The 20,094-nt window shown below is 40.8% G+C and overlaps 4 protein-coding genes across 4 annotated transcripts; all 4 read right to left on the reverse strand.

Moving 5' to 3' along the window:
• Positions 1 to 48: 48 nt before the first annotated feature.
• Positions 49 to 1,424, reverse strand: C8Q69DRAFT_508473 (putative RTA1 domain protein; the record flags this gene model as incomplete). Its single annotated transcript, XM_028632982.1, has 4 exons — positions 49 to 223; positions 328 to 402; positions 517 to 1,039; positions 1,211 to 1,424. The coding sequence occupies 4 exons, from the start codon at positions 1,422 to 1,424 to the stop codon at positions 49 to 51; spliced, it is 987 nt and encodes a 328-aa protein (XP_028483775.1).
• Positions 1,425 to 2,861: 1,437 nt separating this feature from the next.
• On the reverse strand, positions 2,862 to 5,215 carry C8Q69DRAFT_404999 (forkhead transcription factor Fkh1/2; the record flags this gene model as incomplete). Its single annotated transcript, XM_028628057.1, has 4 exons — positions 2,862 to 2,934; positions 2,988 to 3,907; positions 3,961 to 5,031; positions 5,102 to 5,215. 4 exons carry the CDS (start codon positions 5,213 to 5,215, stop codon positions 2,862 to 2,864), a joined length of 2,178 nt encoding a protein of 725 aa, XP_028483776.1.
• A 2,531-nt stretch (positions 5,216 to 7,746) lies between these two features.
• Positions 7,747 to 10,010, reverse strand: C8Q69DRAFT_487521 (putative PacC protein; the record flags this gene model as incomplete). The annotated part of the gene is made up of 3 exons (XM_028631994.1): positions 7,747 to 9,170; positions 9,224 to 9,518; positions 9,723 to 10,010. 3 exons carry the CDS (start codon positions 10,008 to 10,010, stop codon positions 7,747 to 7,749), a joined length of 2,007 nt encoding a protein of 668 aa, XP_028483777.1.
• A 1,479-nt stretch (positions 10,011 to 11,489) lies between these two features.
• Positions 11,490 to 13,217, reverse strand: C8Q69DRAFT_317387 (hypothetical protein). Its single transcript, XM_028627323.1, has 2 exons — positions 12,505 to 13,217; positions 11,490 to 12,406 (listed from the first exon to the last, which is right to left on the reverse strand). The coding sequence occupies exons 1-2, from the start codon at positions 12,876 to 12,878 to the stop codon at positions 11,821 to 11,823; spliced, it is 960 nt and encodes a 319-aa protein (XP_028483778.1). The 5' UTR covers positions 12,879 to 13,217; the 3' UTR covers positions 11,490 to 11,820.
• Between the last annotated feature and the right edge of the window lie 6,877 nt (positions 13,218 to 20,094).

The following is a 20,094-nucleotide window of genomic DNA, read 5'->3' on the forward strand; positions in this document are numbered from 1 at the left end:
ACGTTCAACAACAAAACAAGAAGAAGAAGAAGAAGAAGAAGAAGAACCCTACTGCGCCTTTCCAGCTTCAACCCCCGAGCTAACTCCTTCTCGTAGAGACGCCGAACTCGACTGCTCATTCAGCGCAGTTTCTTTCCCATAATCAGAGCGCAATTTGCTCATTTGCGGGAAGAAGATTCCCGGTGGGAATATGGATAGGAGCACAGCGGGGTAGAGGACCATTCTGGAGGAAGTGTTAACTCTAGTTTAGCTTTGATCTCTTGAATTTGAGATTGAATTGCCAGGGAAAAAGAAAGAAGAAGAAGAAGAAGAAAAAGGAAAACATACACTCCCTCGAGAGCAATAAACAGACCCTCATTCTGCATGACGGGATTGCCCCATCCACCGGACATTTCAGCGATACTATATATAATATCAGTCAGTCAGTCAGTCAGTTCTTGCATGAATCAATCATGGGGAACAACGCATATCCCCAGAAGAAGAAACAAGAGGAGGAAAACCCACCGATAAACACACCGAATCAAAATCCCCAAATACGCCAACGAAACAGCCCCAACAAAGATCCTAAACTTCCTATCCCTCCACACACGAGCCTGTTCCCTCTTCTTTCCCATCACCACCTCCCCATCCCCATCCCCATCCCCATCCCCATCCCTACCATGATACCTCTTCGCCCTATAGAAGAAATCCACCGACAACAGTCCAAAAATCGACAGAATCACCACCTGCAACACAATACCTGAAATGATGATATTATTCCCCGTCGGGAGCAGTTTCGGGTGCGTTTCAGCCGAGGCGTCCACGCCGCCGCCGACGCCCTGAAGGACGAGACAGAAGATGTCAAAGGGGATGAAGAGCCAGGTGTAGAGACGGGGGTTGAGACGGGAGAGGTGCGGACTGATGGCCAGCGCGATGTGTTTGAGGGTGAGGTAGATGCCGGCGCAGATGAGGGTGGGCGCGAGGATGAGGCAGACGATTTGGATCTTGAAGCCGGTCGAAGACCATGGGTTGTTGTGGAGGATTATGCGGCCGATGTAGCCTGGAAGAAATGAAAATTAATAAATCAGCATTGCGCTTCTTCTTCTTCTTCTTCTTCTTCTTGCCAGTCCTTGATTTGATTTGATTTGATTTGATTTCCAATCTATATTTTATAATAAAATATAGAAATAAATTTCAACAAAACAAACCGAAACCAAGTATTTAGACGCACCAACAGTCTCCAACGCAAACCCCGCCGTAACAGCAAACGCAAACGTCCACGTCTTCCTATTCACGCCCACCAAAAACGTCACCAGCGTACAGATACCAAACACCACCGCGAAGAAGACATTTGCGCCTCGATTCGGATAATAGCCCAGCGTCGTCGCCTGCACGGGACATTGGGGAGTGACTTCGGTGCAGAGACCGAAGTGGCCGGAGGGCATAGTTAGTCGCAAGTAAGAGAAATTCCGGATATCAATCCAGTGTGCAGGTCCGGTTTGGTCTGGTTTTCGTTTGATTCGTGTCCCTTCTAAAGAGGGAACAAAATAAAGAAAAAAGAAGGGGATCAAACTCGTAAGTAAGATGAACCGAAGCGACGCGATAAGTAAAGTGGCGCTTGCGCTTGCGCTGGGTAGGTAAGGTAGATCTGAAACAAAATGGCCCGATTAATTAATTAAAAAGAGCAAAAAATGAAAATAAAAAAACCAAAAAGAGAGAAAAGCGAGGATTATTATTATCACTACTACTACTACTACTCCCTCCGCACAAGCAAAACCAGCAGAGAATATACCATCGCGCAAAACATGCATGTATCATAAGTAGGCAGCAAAGATAAGACCTCGACTTTCCCAAAGTGGAAAAAGCAGAAGCAGAAGCAAAAAAAAAAAAAGAAGAAAAACTTAGTTCATTATTATTACTGACCTTCCAGACCCAGGACGTAGACGCAGGAGCTCAGTTCTCATAATAATAACAACAATAATTCAATCTTGTCTGCCACTTCACTAAATTCGCACAGCTCGTATTTCTCGTTCATCTCGTATCGGGGCCCACTGAATAACAATATCCACGCGGGCCGACGGAGCATTTTGTTTTGTTCTTTTCTTTTCTTAGATTCGTAGTAGTCGCTATTATTATTATTATTATTATTATTATTAGACACGGATTTGGCCCCATTGTTGGCTTAGCTTAGCTAGGTAGCTAGCTTCGTTATCACTAACCGGTTAGATAGGGGAGTGGGGTAATAAATAAGCATATTAGTATTACTGTGACTACTACTGCATATAAAAGTGATACAAGATACAAGTATCAGATTCTGCTTGTGGGGAGAAAGAACTAAAGGTCAGAGCTTCTTCTTGGTTATAACTATGTACTATAATTCGACTCGAATGTCCCGCGGAGGAAATTCTACTCATCTGTAAATGGTCATAAACTACATCTTGATAACTAAACCCAGATAATGCACATACATACATCGATACATTACATAGATACATACATACAACAGATGCATAACCGCAAACTGGTCTGAAAATATACATTTTGTTGCCTGCGCTCAGCCTCCACTGACTTGGATTCCAACCAGCCGCGTAAAATACAGCCCCGAACGAATGGGATAAACGCCAAATAAACACCACCCAACCGACCAACCCAGCCGGTCTAGGAAAAGCAATAAAATAATCAAACTCCACGACCTTGAATACCGACACCCGAAAACACAAGCAAAGATATAAGCACAGCCCCGTACTCCGTTCACCATGTCCCATGTAAGTGAAGCTGAGCGAGTTCCGCGTCGTGCGTCAACGTCATCTATCGTCTCTTCTGCTCGAGAATCTTTTTGTCCCAGCCCGTCATGAGCTGGGCATGCAATACCCACTAGATATTTAGGACGTGGTTGCGCTCGCTCTCGCGGTGCTGCTCAGCTGGCGGTGGTACGAGCCAATAGGCTGGAAACCCCTGCGGAACAGTTAGCCTGATGGTCCCCCCAAAAAATCGCCCAGACAACAAACCTTGCGAGATCAAAACCACCCTCATCTTCGTCATCATCGTCGTCCCCCAGTCCCGGACCACCATTGGACCGACTATGATCTTTGTCGGCACCGTTCGTGTCCGCCCGTCCCTCTTCAGGATCCCTCTTGATCGACGGCAATCGAGGCATACCAACTCCTGTACCGGGCTTGCTGGGGCTGGTGAAATTTGGCGGCGGGGGACTGCTGCTCGGCATGCCGCCCAGCCCGTCACCCAGCTCACCCTTCAGCGGGCTCATGTCTGGCACTGGCCTGGCCGGGGTGCTGCCAATGTCGGCAAACTTCCAGAACTGCGCCGGCGAGCTCATCGGCATGAACTTGGACGGGATCTGTGCGGTGCTCGGAGGCGGAAGCCGGGGCTGCTGGCGCTGCGGCGCCGGCGTGATCATGGACGAGGGGCCGTCGTCGTAGTATGACGATGACAGGACCGGCGGCGAGTTGGCTGCGTTGTCCGACAGGCCATAGGTACGTCCAGTCGTGTTGCTCCGCGAGCGACCGGGTAAAGGAGACGGCTCTTCGTAGTCAGTTGTGGTGTTGTTATTCCGAAGATCGCGGCCGCCAGCGCGGTTACCAGCACGCGAGCCTCTCTCTGGGGTATAGGCCTCCACGGGAGCGACGGGGAAGGAGCTGAAGCCTGGCGAAGGCTGCTGCGGTGAAGTCTTGCCGGCAGAGAAGACGCTCTCGAAATTGGAATTCCCGTTGGCATTTCGGAACGCAGGACCGTCCTTCGTGGCAGGCGACGACGGTGCGGACGACTGAGTTCCTTTCCGGAGATGCTTCTTCCAGTACTCCTGCCGGTGCTCAGGCGCAATCTGCCATTTCATGCCCTTACCGGGCTCGTCGGTACGACGGGGAACTTTCTGGAAAGCCTTGTTCAGAGACAGATTATGCCGGATCGAGTTCTACAGCAGTCAGCTTGTGAATTCTTCTGGCATGAAAGCAAAGTGTAGCTCACCTGCCAACCGCTCTGCGAATGACGGTAGAAGGCATATTTATCCATGATCCAGTTGTAGATGCTGTTCAGTGTCAGCTTCTCCTCCTCGCTGGAGAAGATGGCCTGCGCAATCATCGTAGCGTAACTGTATGGCGGCTTGAGATCCTTGGCCGAGTCTTTGCTGTAATCGATCTCCTCCGTACTCTCCATCATCATGCCACGGTTATACAGCGGGGACGGCTTGGCCGTACGCGCCCCCGCGGTATCGGGGGAGCGCGGAGGCGGCGTGACCTGCCGCTTGAGAAACTGCGGAGCAGGAGCCAAGCTGGGCTGGCCACTGGGGCCGGCGGCTGACGCTGGATATCCGCTGTTGGATATCAAAGACATGCGCCGCTGGTGCGTCTGGGTCGGCGGCGGGTGTGCGTGCTGCGCGTCGTCCCACGAGGGAGGCTCCTCGCCGGCGGCGATGCGTTGGGCGCGTTCGACGAAGCTGGGGTGGATGTTGGCTTTATCCCCGGGCGTGACGAACATCATCTGCGTGTTGGCGATCTCGATGATATCGCCGCAGCTGATGACCGCGTCCGAACCGCGTTTCAGCATCACGTTGTTCAATCGGACGCCATTTCGACCGTTGACTCGAATGTGCCAGGAAGCCGTCTGCTCGCCATCGTAGAAAATCTCCGCATGTAGCCGTGAGACGAACTTGCTGGGGCCCAGGTCGACGTGCACCTCTGGCAGGGCGCGGGCGGCGATGGTGACGGGACTCGACTGTTCGTCCAGCTTCTGCTCGCGATCCGGGGGTCGTCCGATGTTGACATGCAGCGTCTTGACATAGTACGTCCAGTTGCGGCCGGCAATCTTCGCGTACGCGCGGATACTCTGTTTATTCTCAGCCTTCGCGTTCGAATGATCCCGCAGCACGTTGACGTCCTCCCGGGCGACATTGAGCGACGAGATGACCGTATCGACCAGGTCCTGGTTGGCAGCCAATTCATTATCGGGCGACGAGTCGTCCGCCTCATCCGCGGACGCCGGCTCAGGTGTCTTGACTCGCGGCTGCTGTCGCGGGGGCGGCGTAGAGTGATGCTCGACCTGTTTGATTTGCAGCGATGTCAGCACGTCGTGATGAACAGCCTCCATAACATCCGCGATCAGAACCAACCTTGCGCTTCTTGACTGATGGCCGACTGGGCGAGGAATCCGGAGCCTCCGCGTCCGAGGTTTCCTGCAGTTGAATCTCCTTGCGGCGCGTGCGACGCCTACTCGAGGGCGGCATGTTTGCGCGCTCTCTCTCTTTCTGTCTCTCTCTCTCTCTCTTTCTTTATCTCAGCTGCACTCCGCGCGCTTCCTCCACTCCTTCAAAGCGACCGTATGAACTCGAGCGGACTCTTCAGCTGCTGGGCGATCGCGCCGCTATCCGCGAAAGGGCGAAGAGAAGAAAACGGGGACGCACGCGATCGGAACCGAGCCAGATTGACCGGATCTCTTGAATGGCGCGAAGTTCGTTTCCTTTTTAATGGGGTGGGCGCGGGGTGGACACTAAGACACGGGAAAGCAAAACAAACGAGGTTGGGGAAAGGGCAGGGCAGAAAAAAAAATAATAGTTTAGTTAGTTAACTACTACTAGGTAGTTAGTTGGATGAGAGATGAGGTCAGAAAATAATAATGAGGAAGTAGGACAAAAGGAAGCAGATGGACCGCCGTCTGCCTGGATCAAATTCGCCTTCGATAAAAAACTTATCGACGAGCTGACTGACGTTCGCCACACGATGCAGAAACCGGGGATCTCAGCTGGGCTGACTAACTAAATACCAGATAAGTTAGTTATTAGTTATTGTTAACTAGGTTATGAGTTAAACCGGCTCATGAACAAACCAGATAGTAAAAAAGCAGATCACGTCGTCTGGATGGGCAGCTGTCATAAGGAATAATAATCCTCCATGCATTCAGCCTGTTGGTCGCCTGAGCACTTTCGCCGTCCTCAACCGCTCGGGAACAGGGAAAGAAAGGAAAGGAAAGAAGAAAAAGAGAGAAGACGGGCAATTAACTAGGAGATTGACCGGATCCAGAGGGAACAACAATAATAGTTAGATCTGTTTGGTTACAGTTCAAGTATTTGTGTGTGTGTGTGTATGTCTGTGTTGATGATGATCCCTTCTATTGTTTTCTGCTAGATCAGATCGATGGGAACGGATTTGTTTGTTCCTGGTGCTTTCGTCCTAGCATCGATTATTATTACTTTTTCTTCCCCTTCCAATAATCTACCATACTCTACTGACTCCGTCATCTCCACTGGGAACTGGGACAGATGTAACTATGTATCCATTATGGATCAAGTTCCGGGCAAGGGAGAGAGACAGACAGAGAGAAAGAGGGAGAGAGGGGCTCCCGGGGACGCACTGACCGGGTAGTTAATACATAGTATTAGTAGTTACTCTACTATGTATAACTAGATAGTCTTATTATTATTACTGCTCTGGTAGATGCAACCTGAACCAGAATCAGCCACAACATGAAAACAGACAAACAGAAAAACAGGGAAAACCCATCCACTGGCCGTAAACAGAGCGGACGAAAGGGGAAAAAAGAAGCAAGAGGAATGTTTCAAGGGAAGGTCTAGAGTACCTAGTTAACTAACGAAACTTATCCCATCCGTCCTCGAATCTACTAATTACTCACTAACTAACTAACTAATGAACAACCAGATCAGCCGCGTCGACTTCCGCGCGCGTCTTCGCCATGTGTTGATTTTCTTGACGCACAAACGCCCACTGGTGGTCGATCGTGGATTCGACGTGCAAATGACGAACTGCTCGACCCACCAGACGCAGGTTTGTCAGATCATAATTGTGATTAACTACCTATTCATGTAATTACCTAGTTAATAATTAATGATTGTGGTACAATATAATCCGCGAGGGGCATGGTCGCATTCCGCACGACGGATCAAGTCACGGCCACAATCAACTGACAGATGCAAGCCACTGGGGGCCACAAGAGTCTATTATTCGATTCCTTCGGAAGGAAAACAAGCAGTCCGACGGTCTAGAGTCGATCCTTGTATGCTAGGAGATCCCGGGATGGCGGTAAACTGGGGAGGGAGAAACCAGGACTTCGTAATATTCGTAAAAAAAGCGGTTGATCCAGTCCTCCTCTCCGATCTATGGCATCTTGCCAGCTGCTCTAGAACCCCGATCGAACATCGCCTCGCATCGCCGTCTTCAGCCCGACGTCAGCCGCCCGCTTCCGGCCTCGCTGGAATGATCGCCCAGCTGCCCAGCCTCCTAGGCAAGGTCCCTCCATTCCGCTCGACGGGCTTCTACTTACGTCCCCGGATTCTACGCAAACGTCGTCGAGAGCCCTGACGTTATCTAACTATATTGGCAAGGCGAGCCGTGGCGTTGCTCAGAGCTCCAGATCGATCGGATACGATTGAAATATGATACAACACTTGAGAGAGGAGCCCAACGCTCGCAAAATAGACTCGGTTTCGGTGGTCGTTTTCCGCACGCGACCATCTCCGTACGAAGACAAAAGAGCACCCGGTCATACACAAAGGAGAGCATGAAGAAACAAACACGGCTCCACCGCCGTATTGGAAGGACAAACAGACACTCGACCGCTGCTAGTCATCAAAAATTCGTGAGAAGGCCAAGGGGAAGAGAAGATCGATATCACAGGCGTATTGGCGGAGGATCAGAATGGTATTTGAGAGGGTGAACTGGCCATGAGTAGGAAAAAAAAGAAAAGAGAAAAAAAGAAGAAAAGTAAAACGCTAGAAGCACTTCACGTGCATGTGTCCAACACTTAGTTGTCCTCGCCCGTCATCGTGGAATCGCCATCCTCCAGCCCTCGTAGGGTCGGATACAGGGGAGCACTGGGCTCTGCCTTGGCGGGCGACTCCGCTGGCTGGACCTTGATCTCCGCAGCGGACTCGTCCTCCACGCCCTCCATACGGCCCTCGTGCGCAGTCTCCCCCGCCGACCGGGGCGTGCTCTTCTCGGAGTCCTCAAAGTCGCCATTCTCCAACCGGAAGCTGATGTACTTGCGCAGATTCTCGATCAGGCGCACGTGCTCAACCCATTGCTCCTCCGCGCGGTCAGCCGCTTCCGTGGCCGCCTGGGCAGCCCGCAAGGCCGCCTCAGCGTCAGGGGAGCTGCTGCGGTGCAGAGCCGGGTCGATGAGGCTCGAGGAGATGCCCTCGGGCGACGGCTGGCGGGCTTCCAGTCCCTTGGCGGGCGGAGTGCGCGCTTCATCATCAAGCGACAGATCCATCGCCTGAGATGCACTGTCGGGACGGGCTCGCTGGAGATTGTTGCCGCCATAGCGTCTCCGGTCATCGTTGTCGAAAATGCCGCCCAACGTCGAAGCAGGCGCAGCACTGGTCGTGCTAGGGTAGCCGGCTGACATGCTATCCGGCATCGTGGTCGACGGCAATCGGGGATACATGCTTGAACCGGCCTCATTGGGCGGAGAAACACGATGGATCGGGGAGCGGCCAGGAGTGTACGACTGTGCGCTGGAGGGCGGCGTGAGCGCGGGAGTGCCGGTCGAGGGAGAATGAGCCGTAGTGCTGCTCATTCCGGGGGCACCGGTAGTCGTCGCGGTAGCATGGCTAGACGGCAACTGAGTAGGAGGGGAATTTGTCGTCCGGTAGCTCATGTTGCCCTGGACGTAGTGTGCCCCCGGCTGAGCGACACCGGCCGCGGCCACATGGTCATCGTTTTCATAGACGGTGGCCTGCATCTGCTCCAGGAATTGATCGAGGTTGATCAGATCATTCTTGGTGCGCGCATTGGCCATTGGGGGAAGGTGGTAACCGTGACTCGGCATAGAACCACCAGGACTGTAGCCACCACCGGGACTACCAACTGCAACAGCAGCAGGTACATGCTGATATTCAGGAACGGCATGGTTGATTAGCGGCAGTTGGAGACCATGCAGGCTCAGTAGACGCTGGCCGACCGCAGCATAGGAGGAGGGATCGAACTGGCGTCTCTTCAGATCGCCAAAGAACTCGTTAAGCGCCTCGTAGCCACGCTTCTTAGATTCATACGAGGCTTGATTCACATCGGGGCCTTGGCTGAGGGTATAGTAGACATTGCCATACGAAGGGTTGGATGGCTGCTGTGGCTGCTGGGAATGATAGTACTGCGGAGCTCCGTGGCTATAACCCTGGGGTGGCATGGCGTTGATCGCAGGCTCGAAGTAGTGACCTCCGGTGGGGAAGCCTTTGTAGACAAAAGTCAGCTTCAAGTTACCAGAAGAACGAGCAACAACTTACCCTTGGGGTTACCCGGCACGCCAAACACGACATCGGGGTTCCTCGAGCCAGGCTCGGGAGATCGCACGAGAACCGAGTCATCCGCATGGGTCTTGACATGCTTCTTCAGATCCTGGGGACGCTTGAAGGCCTTTCCACAGAAGTCACACTTGTGAGGCTTCAAGGGAACATGGACTCGGATATGCGACGTGATGTGGTCGCGCTTGACCGTCGTGGTACGGCAGCTGCCCCATTGGCAGGTCAGGTTGAGGTTGTTGGTGCTCTTACGGCCAACATGTCTTTCACAAACGTGTTCCTAGGTGCCGTCAGCATCGCAGATTCCGGACAGCACGTAAATTTCTATTTTTCTTCTTTTCTTGTCGCTGAGGCTCTGATAAGACGTCGTCCGACTTCGGATCGAGTCGCTTCGTAACACCAATCAAACTCCAGATGCGATCGCACAAACGACGGGAAAATGTCTCGAGCCAGAAGACAGGCGATGAGAAATGTATCAACTTACGTATAGGGCCTCTGGCGTGGGACAGCGTTCCGAGCATCCTTGCCAGTGACAAGCGAGATCCTCACCACTACTCGATGATCGCGCAACGTTGTTGCCGTTCTGCGCGTTACTCACTCCGATGGCTGCGGCGGCGGCAGCCTGAGCCTGCGCTGCAACGTTTGCCGTCGACTGATCGATGGGAGTCTGCTGTTGTTGCTGCGACTGCTGTTGCGGCGTCGCAGAGGGCTGCTGAGCGACGGGCGCGGGGACGGCCGTGTTGGGGTTGGACGTGTCTTGGTGTTCCGACATCGCCAAGACAAATCTCTTGTCCCTTTCTTGGGCTTGCGAGCGGAGAGGAGGAGAGATATAGACACGAGCAACTCCGTTTCAGGGACGGAGCGCAGCGACACCCAAAGCACAAGAAGAAAAAGAGGGAAGCGTTGTCGATGCGGACGGGGTCCGATGATGACAAGTCTAAACTTCCCGTCGGAAATGGCTGGAAAATGGCGTCCGTTGCGGATGTGCGGATGGCGCCAGACCAGGCAGCGTCCTGCGCAGTGAGCAAAGGAAAGAAGAGTATGAGCGTCTGACTGTGAGGATCTCCTGGGGAGATAAGTGTTCACGGTGAGGATAGTGTCGACGCCTTGGACTTGCGCGCTCGAGGAGTGCACCTGGGGGATACAAGATCACACCCAGCTGGCAGAAAGGGAGCACGGGGATATAGTAGTGGTAGTGGTAGTAGATGGGTGCAGAGCAGAGCAGAAAAGAGACAGAGGATGGACCTCAGTCAGACTCTTTTCTTGCGTAACACAAACAAAACCCCCAGACCAGCTGCAGTTGAATTACTGGGGGGATAATGATAATAATGGTCGCAAGAAGGGGGGGAAGAGACACGAGGGAAATAATGCCCAGACAGCGACCGGGCGGAGGGGGCCAGAGGGACAAGACAGGGACAAGACCGGGCCAAGAATCCCAGCGACGAGGCGTTCGAGCCGTATGAGCGGGCCTCGGCAGCCAGATTTGCGCCTATCGGGAGCTGCTGTGAGGCCAGCCGGGTGGCGCGGGCTGCAGAGTTTGTCTGAGAAGTCGAACCAGGAAAAAGTCGCTGCACGGACTAAGTAGTTAACTATCGCTTATGGGGAACTGGAGAGAGACAGAGAGAGAGAGACCGAGACAGAGACAGCGAGGAGAAGCAATTATTATCCACAACCAGATCTTGTCCTCTTGGCAAATGCTCTGCGGGGAGTAAGATAAGCGATACAGGATCAGCAAAAGACTGTGTGTGACTGTGTGTGTGCCTACAAAGTTTCCTTCCTCTGGTCGGGAGTTCCTTGGCCCCGGCGGCCAAGCACGCCCAGCACCCAAGACGAGCGCGATCTTGGCGACCACAGCGGATGCTGGAGGGGGACAAGGCGATGCCCCTTGGATTCGGTGCAGTCACCGTCTCGATGGTTCATTCCCCCTGGAGCCTGTGTCTGACTTAAGTTCCAGCCTTCAGACTGGTTGGAAGATCCTCACTTGGCAACTGGATGATAAGCTCTCATGAGGGGGGCGGATGCATCCCCGACGACTAGAGTATGCTCGTCAATAATTTACTAGTTACCACTGAGAAACTAGGTAGCCTCGAGGACATGCTTCTCAGGTGTCACGGCCGACACAAACCAACCTGGAGGGGATGAAGATGCGACCAGATTGCTATCGTACAGGAAGAAACAGGGCATGGACATTCCGGACCGCGATCAATGGTCAGATCAACACCCCCCTAAAAACGCCTCCCCCATAGTTACCATCGTGAATCCTCGATAGTCAGGGCACAGCCTCAGAGAGGTTTCACGTGTAAACCGGTCTGGACAACCCGGTCCAACGGGTGTTCGTTGCGGTCATAATCCTCTTAGATACTCTTCAAGAATCGAACCCACGATCAATCCATTCACTCATGCGGTGAACCATTGATCTTACCACCCTCTTCTTTCTGGTACGACCCGTTCAAGCGGGGCTGGACTGAAGGCAATAATATATGGTATTCTGTTGGACAACGGGCATCAAATAGCCTCCGTTCCACCAAGTCCGTGTCTCCAAACCTGAACAAAAAAGAAAAAAAGAAAGAATCTCCTTATCCCTAATTCTTTCCCTTAGTTCTCCGTGGAGGCTGATACCAACTCCAAATATTCAACCCAACCTTCGACCCGGACGTAACCGGTAAGGCCGCGTGCCAAGTCTCCGGGTATCCTGTACCGTCCGCCCTGAGATTCTCCCAGAAAATAGCATTGCCCTTGATCGGCTTGAATGTCACTCCACCAACTTCCTTGGCGGCGTGGCCTTCTTCTCCCTTCCCCTCCTCATCGCACTCCAGGAACCGACACCACTTCTTCTCCCGTGGCATCTTCATGCGGGGGAAGTTGGTCCCACCACCAGTGCAGTCCGCCTGAAGATACACCATGAAGGTACTGACGCGATCACCGCCAGCACGCAGATTCCCCGTCCAGTCATAATGGTTCTGATAGTGTCCCGAGACATTGTACCGTTGAGCCCACATGCGCTCGATATACATCCCAGGCCTCCAACCCTGAAAGGAACGAGCACGCTCCTCAAGGCACCGAACAACATCATCTCGATCGAGCAAGGCACGATCCGACCGACGAACAGAGGGATCAACGCGCTCCGAAACTCCATCGTAGATGATCGAAGGCGCATACTTTCCTTCACTGGATCAAACAAAAAGAGCAATCAATCAGCTACCAAACCCTCAACCAACCAAAAAAAAAAAAAAAAAAAAAAAACGAAAGAAAAGGAAAACCCATACCTGACCCTAACCAAATGCTCCGCTTCATCCTCACTCAAAAACCCTTCTATGTAAATAACCAACGGCACCCTCGAGAAAATATGCACTTTATACCTCCCTTCCTGCTCCGGACACTCAAACGGCACATCATCCTCGAGACTTATGAATCGATCATCTGCCAGATGTAACGGCGTGCTGTACTCCCCCTCATAATCATCAATGCCATCTTCGTAATTGTACCCTCCTAGCTCGTTATTATTCCCACCAGCAGCGCGCGAATTGTCCCATTCGGGAAAGATGAATTGGAATAACGGCGCCAGAACGAAGAGGTAGACGGGGATCAGGTAGAAGAACCATGAGAGGAGGGTTGTGGCTTTTGGGAGGGAGGGCGCCATTATGCTGATAGTAGTAGTAGCAGTAGTTGACAGTAGTATGTTCTGGTCCGATCGTTCAGATTATCTTTCTTAGATATGGTTCTGCCGGTGCGATTCGATGCGCATGCGTAGGTACACGATTCCGTTCCCTCGAAGGGCGCTCAAGCTAGTAAATCTGCATTATGTATCCAGGATTCTCGGATCGTTTCGTTATCAAGACCAATTGACAAGATCTGAACCAACTACTAAGTAACGAGGAGTTGTCGTTGTAGTTAGTTAGTTAGTACGAGACAGCGGACAAGCCGGAGATTCGGATAGGGCTTTCATGCAGGAACGCGTGACGCTCTGGACAGTGGAGCTGGCGCCACGGCAAGGTTTACTTTAAAAAAAAAACCACCACCACCACCACCTTATCTCAGTAAGCTCAGACCCTCGCCAAAGAATTAGTGCTTTAACTATACTATTTAGAAACTAGTGCAAACTAGCTCAAAAATCTGAGCTAATAATATTAGGGCAGATATACTAAACCTAATATAGCAGTAATAAAAATTTCTTTAATAAGGGTCTAAGAATAAATAGTTGCAGTTTATTAATAAATAGCACTAATTTAGCTGTTTTTTTAAGGCTTTATTTAACTTTAATAATAAATAATTCTATTAATTTTAAATTAAATTACTTAAAGTTTAATACTATAGATTTAGTTACTATTTCTATTTTAATTTATATATATTTTAATATAATAAGATATTTTATTAATATATAACTATAATATTAAAGTTACTATATTTAATTTTATTAAATAGTATATTTAAATCTTAGTATTATTTTATAGCCTTAATATTATTTAAATATAATATTTTTATTTTATATTTAATCTTTTATAAACTCTTAAACTAACTAATAAAAATATATTTAAATATTTATAAACTCCTGAATTATAGAGTAAAGATAGTAAGGCTAAAGAATCTAAATAAATAATATTAATAATATAAACTTTATAAGGATACTATGCTTTATAATATATTAATAGGGGATATTACCTCTTTAATATTAGCTAAGATATTAAAAATAAAGCTAAAAGACTTATTATTAGTAATTAATATATTTATTAATAAAAAGGATATTCCTTATTAATATTATATAATTAAAGCTTATCTAAAATATATATTTTAAATAATAAATCTAGGATCTAAGTATTCTCTATATCTAGAGTAAATTTAATATCTTTAGCGAATAATATATAGCTATAATAATACTCTTTTTATTATATAGATAGGGTTTAGAAAGAGTCTTATTTTTTATTTATTTTTAATTATAATAAGGAGAATAATTCTTTAAATAATATCCTTAAATAAGCTTATTAAAGAATAAATACAAGATATTAAAAGGTTTTAAAAGATAAAGCTATATATTATTAATAATAAGACTAAATAATAGCAGTATAATCTTATTTAAAATATTTAAGCTAATATATATATATATATGCTTTTAAGCCTTAAATAGGCTATATTAAAGCTCTTTCTAAATATATTATTAAGGCTAGAAATATAAGCTAAGATTAGTTTTATAATAATTAATAAATGCTATCTAATTATATAATAGGAGATATTCTGGCCTAAATTTACTATATTAGGCAAATTATAGTTAATCTTAAAATAAGATATTATTTAGTTTAGCTATTTTATAATACTTACTAAAGATAATAAGAAAGAAATTATTTAAAGAGCTAGCTTTAGAGCTATTAGAGATTAACCCTATTAAATTAAAATTATTTAGACCTCTATTAACTAGATAGATATATTTATCTATATCTTATTTATTCTATATAAGAAGTTATCTTCCTTTAAGATATTATACTTCCTCTTAGATACTATTATTAAAAATAATAAAGTAATACTTAAGTATATATTAAAAATAATTATCTTTATAAATAATATTTAGAAGATTAAGATAATAGTAGAATATTTTTATTAAATATTTTTAATAAAGTCTGCATTATTATTATTAGATTATTAGTATTCTAAGATAAAAGATAGCCCTTATTTAGTTAATATAATAATTTAAACCTTTATATTATATATTTTATTATATAACTAGAAGATCTACTTTAATAAATTTAAATCTATTTTATTTAAAATATATATTATAGTAGTAATAACTGCTTTTAAGATAAGAATTAATATACTTAATATTAAGTATATTATTAATTAGAAGTTCCTAATTAGTTTAAATATCTATAATATTTAATAATAGATAAGATATAGTAGCTATAAAGAGGGTTAAATAAATAAGAGCTATATTATACTTCTATATTAAGTATTTAACTTAGAGGGTATTAATAGACCTATAAAATAAATATTAGCTTTTATAACTGCTTAAAGCCTAAAACTATAGTTTTAAAATAATTAACTATCTAAATTAATTATATTAGGGGATATTAGTAAGACTAAAAATATCTTATTATTAGTCTCTATATAAAGCTAAGAATTTATATCTTAAAAGAGATATTAGAATTAAAGAGAGATAAAATATTAATTTAAACTCTCTATTTATTAGAAGCAAATTATTAATAGACCTTATTATTAAAAGATATTTTTATCTTATTTAAATAAAAATAGAATATTATTATATATTAAAATATCTCCTTTATTAGCATAAGATTATTATAGTAAATATAATCTATCTTAGATTTTAATCTTTATTATACCTCTGCTAAAAAAGAAATCTATAAAGAAACTATATAATAAGAATTATACTAATATTATCCTAGAGTTATTTAATTAATAGGCTATTTTATAGGTAGAGTTAATATATCTATACTAAAATTAATATTTCCCTATAATATTTACTATATTTATAAGCTAAGATTACTAATAGTAAATCTCTGTTTTATATAATTTAAAAAAGATAATCTTTAATATAGAGTTTAATAAGCTAGCTATATAAGCTCTATTAATTTAAAAATAGCAGTATAAAAAGCTATATAATAATAATTTAGTCTAATAATTATAATATATAGCTTAAGAAGTTACTAATCTATATATAATTAAGAGATTAGCTTAAAGTTTAGACTAAAGCTAATAATAAGAGAATATTTATTAGTTAGATATCTCCTTTAATATAAAAAAAAGATATACTAAGTTTATTTAATAAAAAGATAATTCTCTTATTATATAGTTAGTAAGGTAAATAATATAGGTTTAGTCGGAGACTAATCGCATTAGAGGTCTAGAAGAGATTATAAGAATCCAGAATGCTAAGTACAGCAAGTAGGTTACCTAATATTATATAACTAAGTCTAGTTATATAACTTAGAAGGAAAAGGGTCTTATATTTATAATATTTACCTCCTCTTTTAAAGAACTTATATTCTCGCTAAGTCTTATAAATTAAATCTAAAACTATATATTATAATAAAAAAGTATAATCTCCTATAAAAAACTATAGTCTGCTATAAAGGCTAAAGTAATTAATAAAATAGTATATTGCTATAGAATAGCACAGATTACTATTATATTAAATAGAATACTAATAAACTTAATATAATAGATAATAATTTAAAACTTAAAAAATAACTAATAATAACTTAAAATAGCTAGTAAGTAAAGAGAACTTACCTAATATAGAACTAGAAACATTTAAAAAATACTTAAAGAAAAGAATAAAATTTAAGAAATACCCCTCTTTTTAAATAAGCTGCTTATTTAAAATCTATTTAATATTATAAGAGTATTATCTTTAGTTATCTATTTTATTTTAAATACCTTACTAAGTTCTAGTTTAGAAATTATTATATTAAATATATATATTTAATACTCTGCCTTTATTAAATTATTCTATAGTTTAGTATTTTCCGCAATTAGATTAATAATTATATATATATCTTTATCCTCTACTTTAATAGTAGTTGCGCTATCTTTACTTTTTAGCGTAATATTAGAGTCTTTGTATTTATATTGCCTATAGACTTATTTAAGTATTTAGCTATATTAAATTTTAGTATATTTATTCTATTAAATATCTATATCGACTTATTAAATATCTATATTAATTTATTTATTTATTAAAGCCTTAACTATTAAATATTTAAACTAAACCTCTGCGGTTTATATTTATTAAGTATCCTTAACTATTTAATTATTATAGTCTAATAATATTGTAGTATTTCTAATTATATAGATTTGCTAAGTACTGCGATTTAAAGATATACTTAGTCTTCTTAATATTACTTATATAAAACTTCTTATATTTAGTATTTTAATATCTAAGACTATAAAGCTTAAATTTTCTAATTATAATTATCTCTTAACCTTAATAAATAGTTTACTTCTTACTGTATAAACTTAAAGCTTTAGATTATATATAGATACTCTATAGAATTCTATATTATTATTTATAAAAGCTAGTTTAATTATAATATTAATTATATTTATTTTTTCTTTAATATTTATTAGTAGGATAATCTAACCCTATCTATTAATAAACTAGTATATATATAGTTTTAGTGCCCCTTTTATTACTTAAAGGAAAATATTACTATCTATTTTATAATAGGTTAATATACTTAGCTTTAGTAATATAAAGTTTTCTTTTTAAATCGCTTTATCTTATTATTTTCTCTATATTTTTATTTATTTAATATTAACTAGGTAATCTTTTTTAATCTGTTTAATTTAAATATAATAATAAGCCTCCTATTTCTTTAATAATATAGGCTTTACTAGTTATATTTAAAATATCTATTCTCTATTTAAAATAAGATTTAAGCTATATTATATAATATCTCTAGTTATTTCTTTTAGCTCCTTATTACTATTTATAAATATATATACTATAAATAATAATATAAATCTCTTTAATAAAATTTTCAGAATTAGGGTATTATTTAATAAGGCGTTTACTATTTATCTTATAATTCTACTTATTTTATTTAAAAATTCCCCTATTAGGAAGAATTAAGTTCTCTCCTTAATTAGAATATTATTATCCTCAGAATCTTAATTCTTATCTAGCTTTATATTCTCTATATTTTAATAGTATTTCTTAAGAGTATAGATATTATTACAATATTTAAATCCTATTATAATATAGTATTTAATAATAGGAGTTTTATATCTCCTATTATTAAAGTAAGGTTTATTTAAATAATTATTTTAATCTCAGGGATTATAAATATTTACTTCCTAGATCTATATAATACCTTAGCTTATCTTATAAGATTTAAACAGTTTAAATTCATTTATATAATTATTTAATTTCTTTAACTTAAATAGCTACTTAGCTTATTCTATTAAATTTAAATAGCTTTAGTCTATTAATATAGATATAACTCTTATCTATATATATAATTTTAGAGCTTATCCTATTAAGATCTAAATAGCTTTCTTAATTATTATATATATATTCTTAAAGCTCTAAACAGCAATTACTTAATATATATAGTTTTAAGCAATACTTTAAATATTTAACTTTTATCCCTTTTCTAACAGCAATTCTGCTCAGCTTAATATATATAGTCTTAAATAATACCTTAAATATTTAATCTTTATCCCTTTTTTAACAGTAATTCTGCTTAGCTTAATATATATAATTTTAAATAATACCTTAAATATTTAACCCTTATCTCTTTTCTAATAGCAGTTTTGCTTAACTTAATATATATAATCTTAAATAATATACTTTATATTTAATTTTTTCTTACTAAATATTAGAACCTATATTTAGTATAAAAGAATATTTACAGTAAAATTTCTAAACTATTACTAGAATATAAGCTAATTTACTTATAGATACTTAGTACTATCTTACTATATCTAGGGCATTTTCTATATATCTTACTAGTTCCTATATATTCTTATAATTATTATAGCCCTTCTATTTAACTAGATATTTTAATATATAGTCTTTACCCTTTATATTTAAAATCTTATTAACTTCTTATTCTATATAATATCTTATATTATCTGCTATGCATATTAGTAGTTTAGGCTCTAATTCCTTATATTATTTATTCTGCTTTTATAATAATAATAATAAGATATAGAAAACTAAATAGATTTTATATATTACCGGCAGCTTTAATTAATAGGCCTATAGGCCTATCTTAGCTAGTATTTTAAATAGCCCTTAATATTTATTATTTAACTTTTTACTTAGCTAGTCTATATAGAAATATTTTATATTTAGCAATACCTTATCCCTAACTATAAACTATATTAGCTAATCTTAGTTCTTTTCTAATATAATATCTTAGAGAAATAGCAGATAGTTTATTAGATTTTTATAGAGTTTATTTATATCCTTTATAAATATCTTAGCGTCCCTATTTTTATCTATTTAAATATTTACTAATATAAGAGGTTTAGGGTAATATCTATAATAGATAAAGAATAAAAATAGCTTAGTTACTAATTCTTAATAGTTATTATATATATATTCTACTAGAAGAAGTAACTATACCTAATTATCTTATTTCTAATTAGAAAAAACCTTAAAATATCTCTTTAAGATCTAGTTTAACCTCTCTATAGCCCTATTTATCTACAGGTAGAATATAATAGATAGCTAATACTATATTCCTAATAGTTTAGCGACTATTAACTAGAATACTAATATAAATAAAAATCCTCTATTTAATACTATTAATGCCTAAAGGCTATATAGTTAAAAAATACTATTAATATATAATTTTACAAATATTAGACTATCTATATTATATATATATACTATAAAATAAGCTATTCTACTAAAATAATCTATAAATACTAATATTATAGAATAACTAAGGCTTAAAATATTATTACTTTTTAAGAGGCTAGTAATAAAATCTATAATAATATAATCTTATAATCTATTTAATATTAATAATATTATTAGTATCTTATATATAATATAGGCTAGCTTAATTCTTTAATAGGCCGGGTAACTTTTAATATAAGAATTTACTATTATTAAGAGCCCTAGCTAAAATACTTAATATTATATCTTATTTATTATAGTATTCTTGCTAAAATATTCTCTAAATAATAAATTATAAAACTCTTTAATAATCTATATTTAAAGGCCTATTATAAATATATATATCTTAATATAATTATAATAGAATACTAAATCCTTATTATCTTAATATATATCTAGCTAATCTTATACTTTCTCTTTTATATTATTAATATAGCTTTACTTAATATAGTCCTATAATATTAGTTTATAATAATTCTTAGCCTCTATAAGAATTTCC

This window comes from Paecilomyces variotii (genome assembly GCF_004022145.1).
Source record: "Paecilomyces variotii strain CBS 101075 chromosome Unknown C8Q69scaffold_8, whole genome shotgun sequence".
Taxonomy (NCBI): Eukaryota; Fungi; Ascomycota; class Eurotiomycetes; order Eurotiales; family Thermoascaceae; genus Paecilomyces; species Paecilomyces variotii.

Coding starts and splice junctions, on each gene's coding strand:
- C8Q69DRAFT_317387 (XM_028627323.1), bottom strand. CDS start 12,878: ATGGCGCCCTCCCTCCCAAAAGCCACAACCCTCCTCTCATGGTTCTTC. Junction 12,407..12,504: donor GAGCATTTGGTTAGGGTCAG/GTATGGGTTTTC, acceptor TGTTTGATCCAG/TGAAGGAAAGTATGCGCCTT.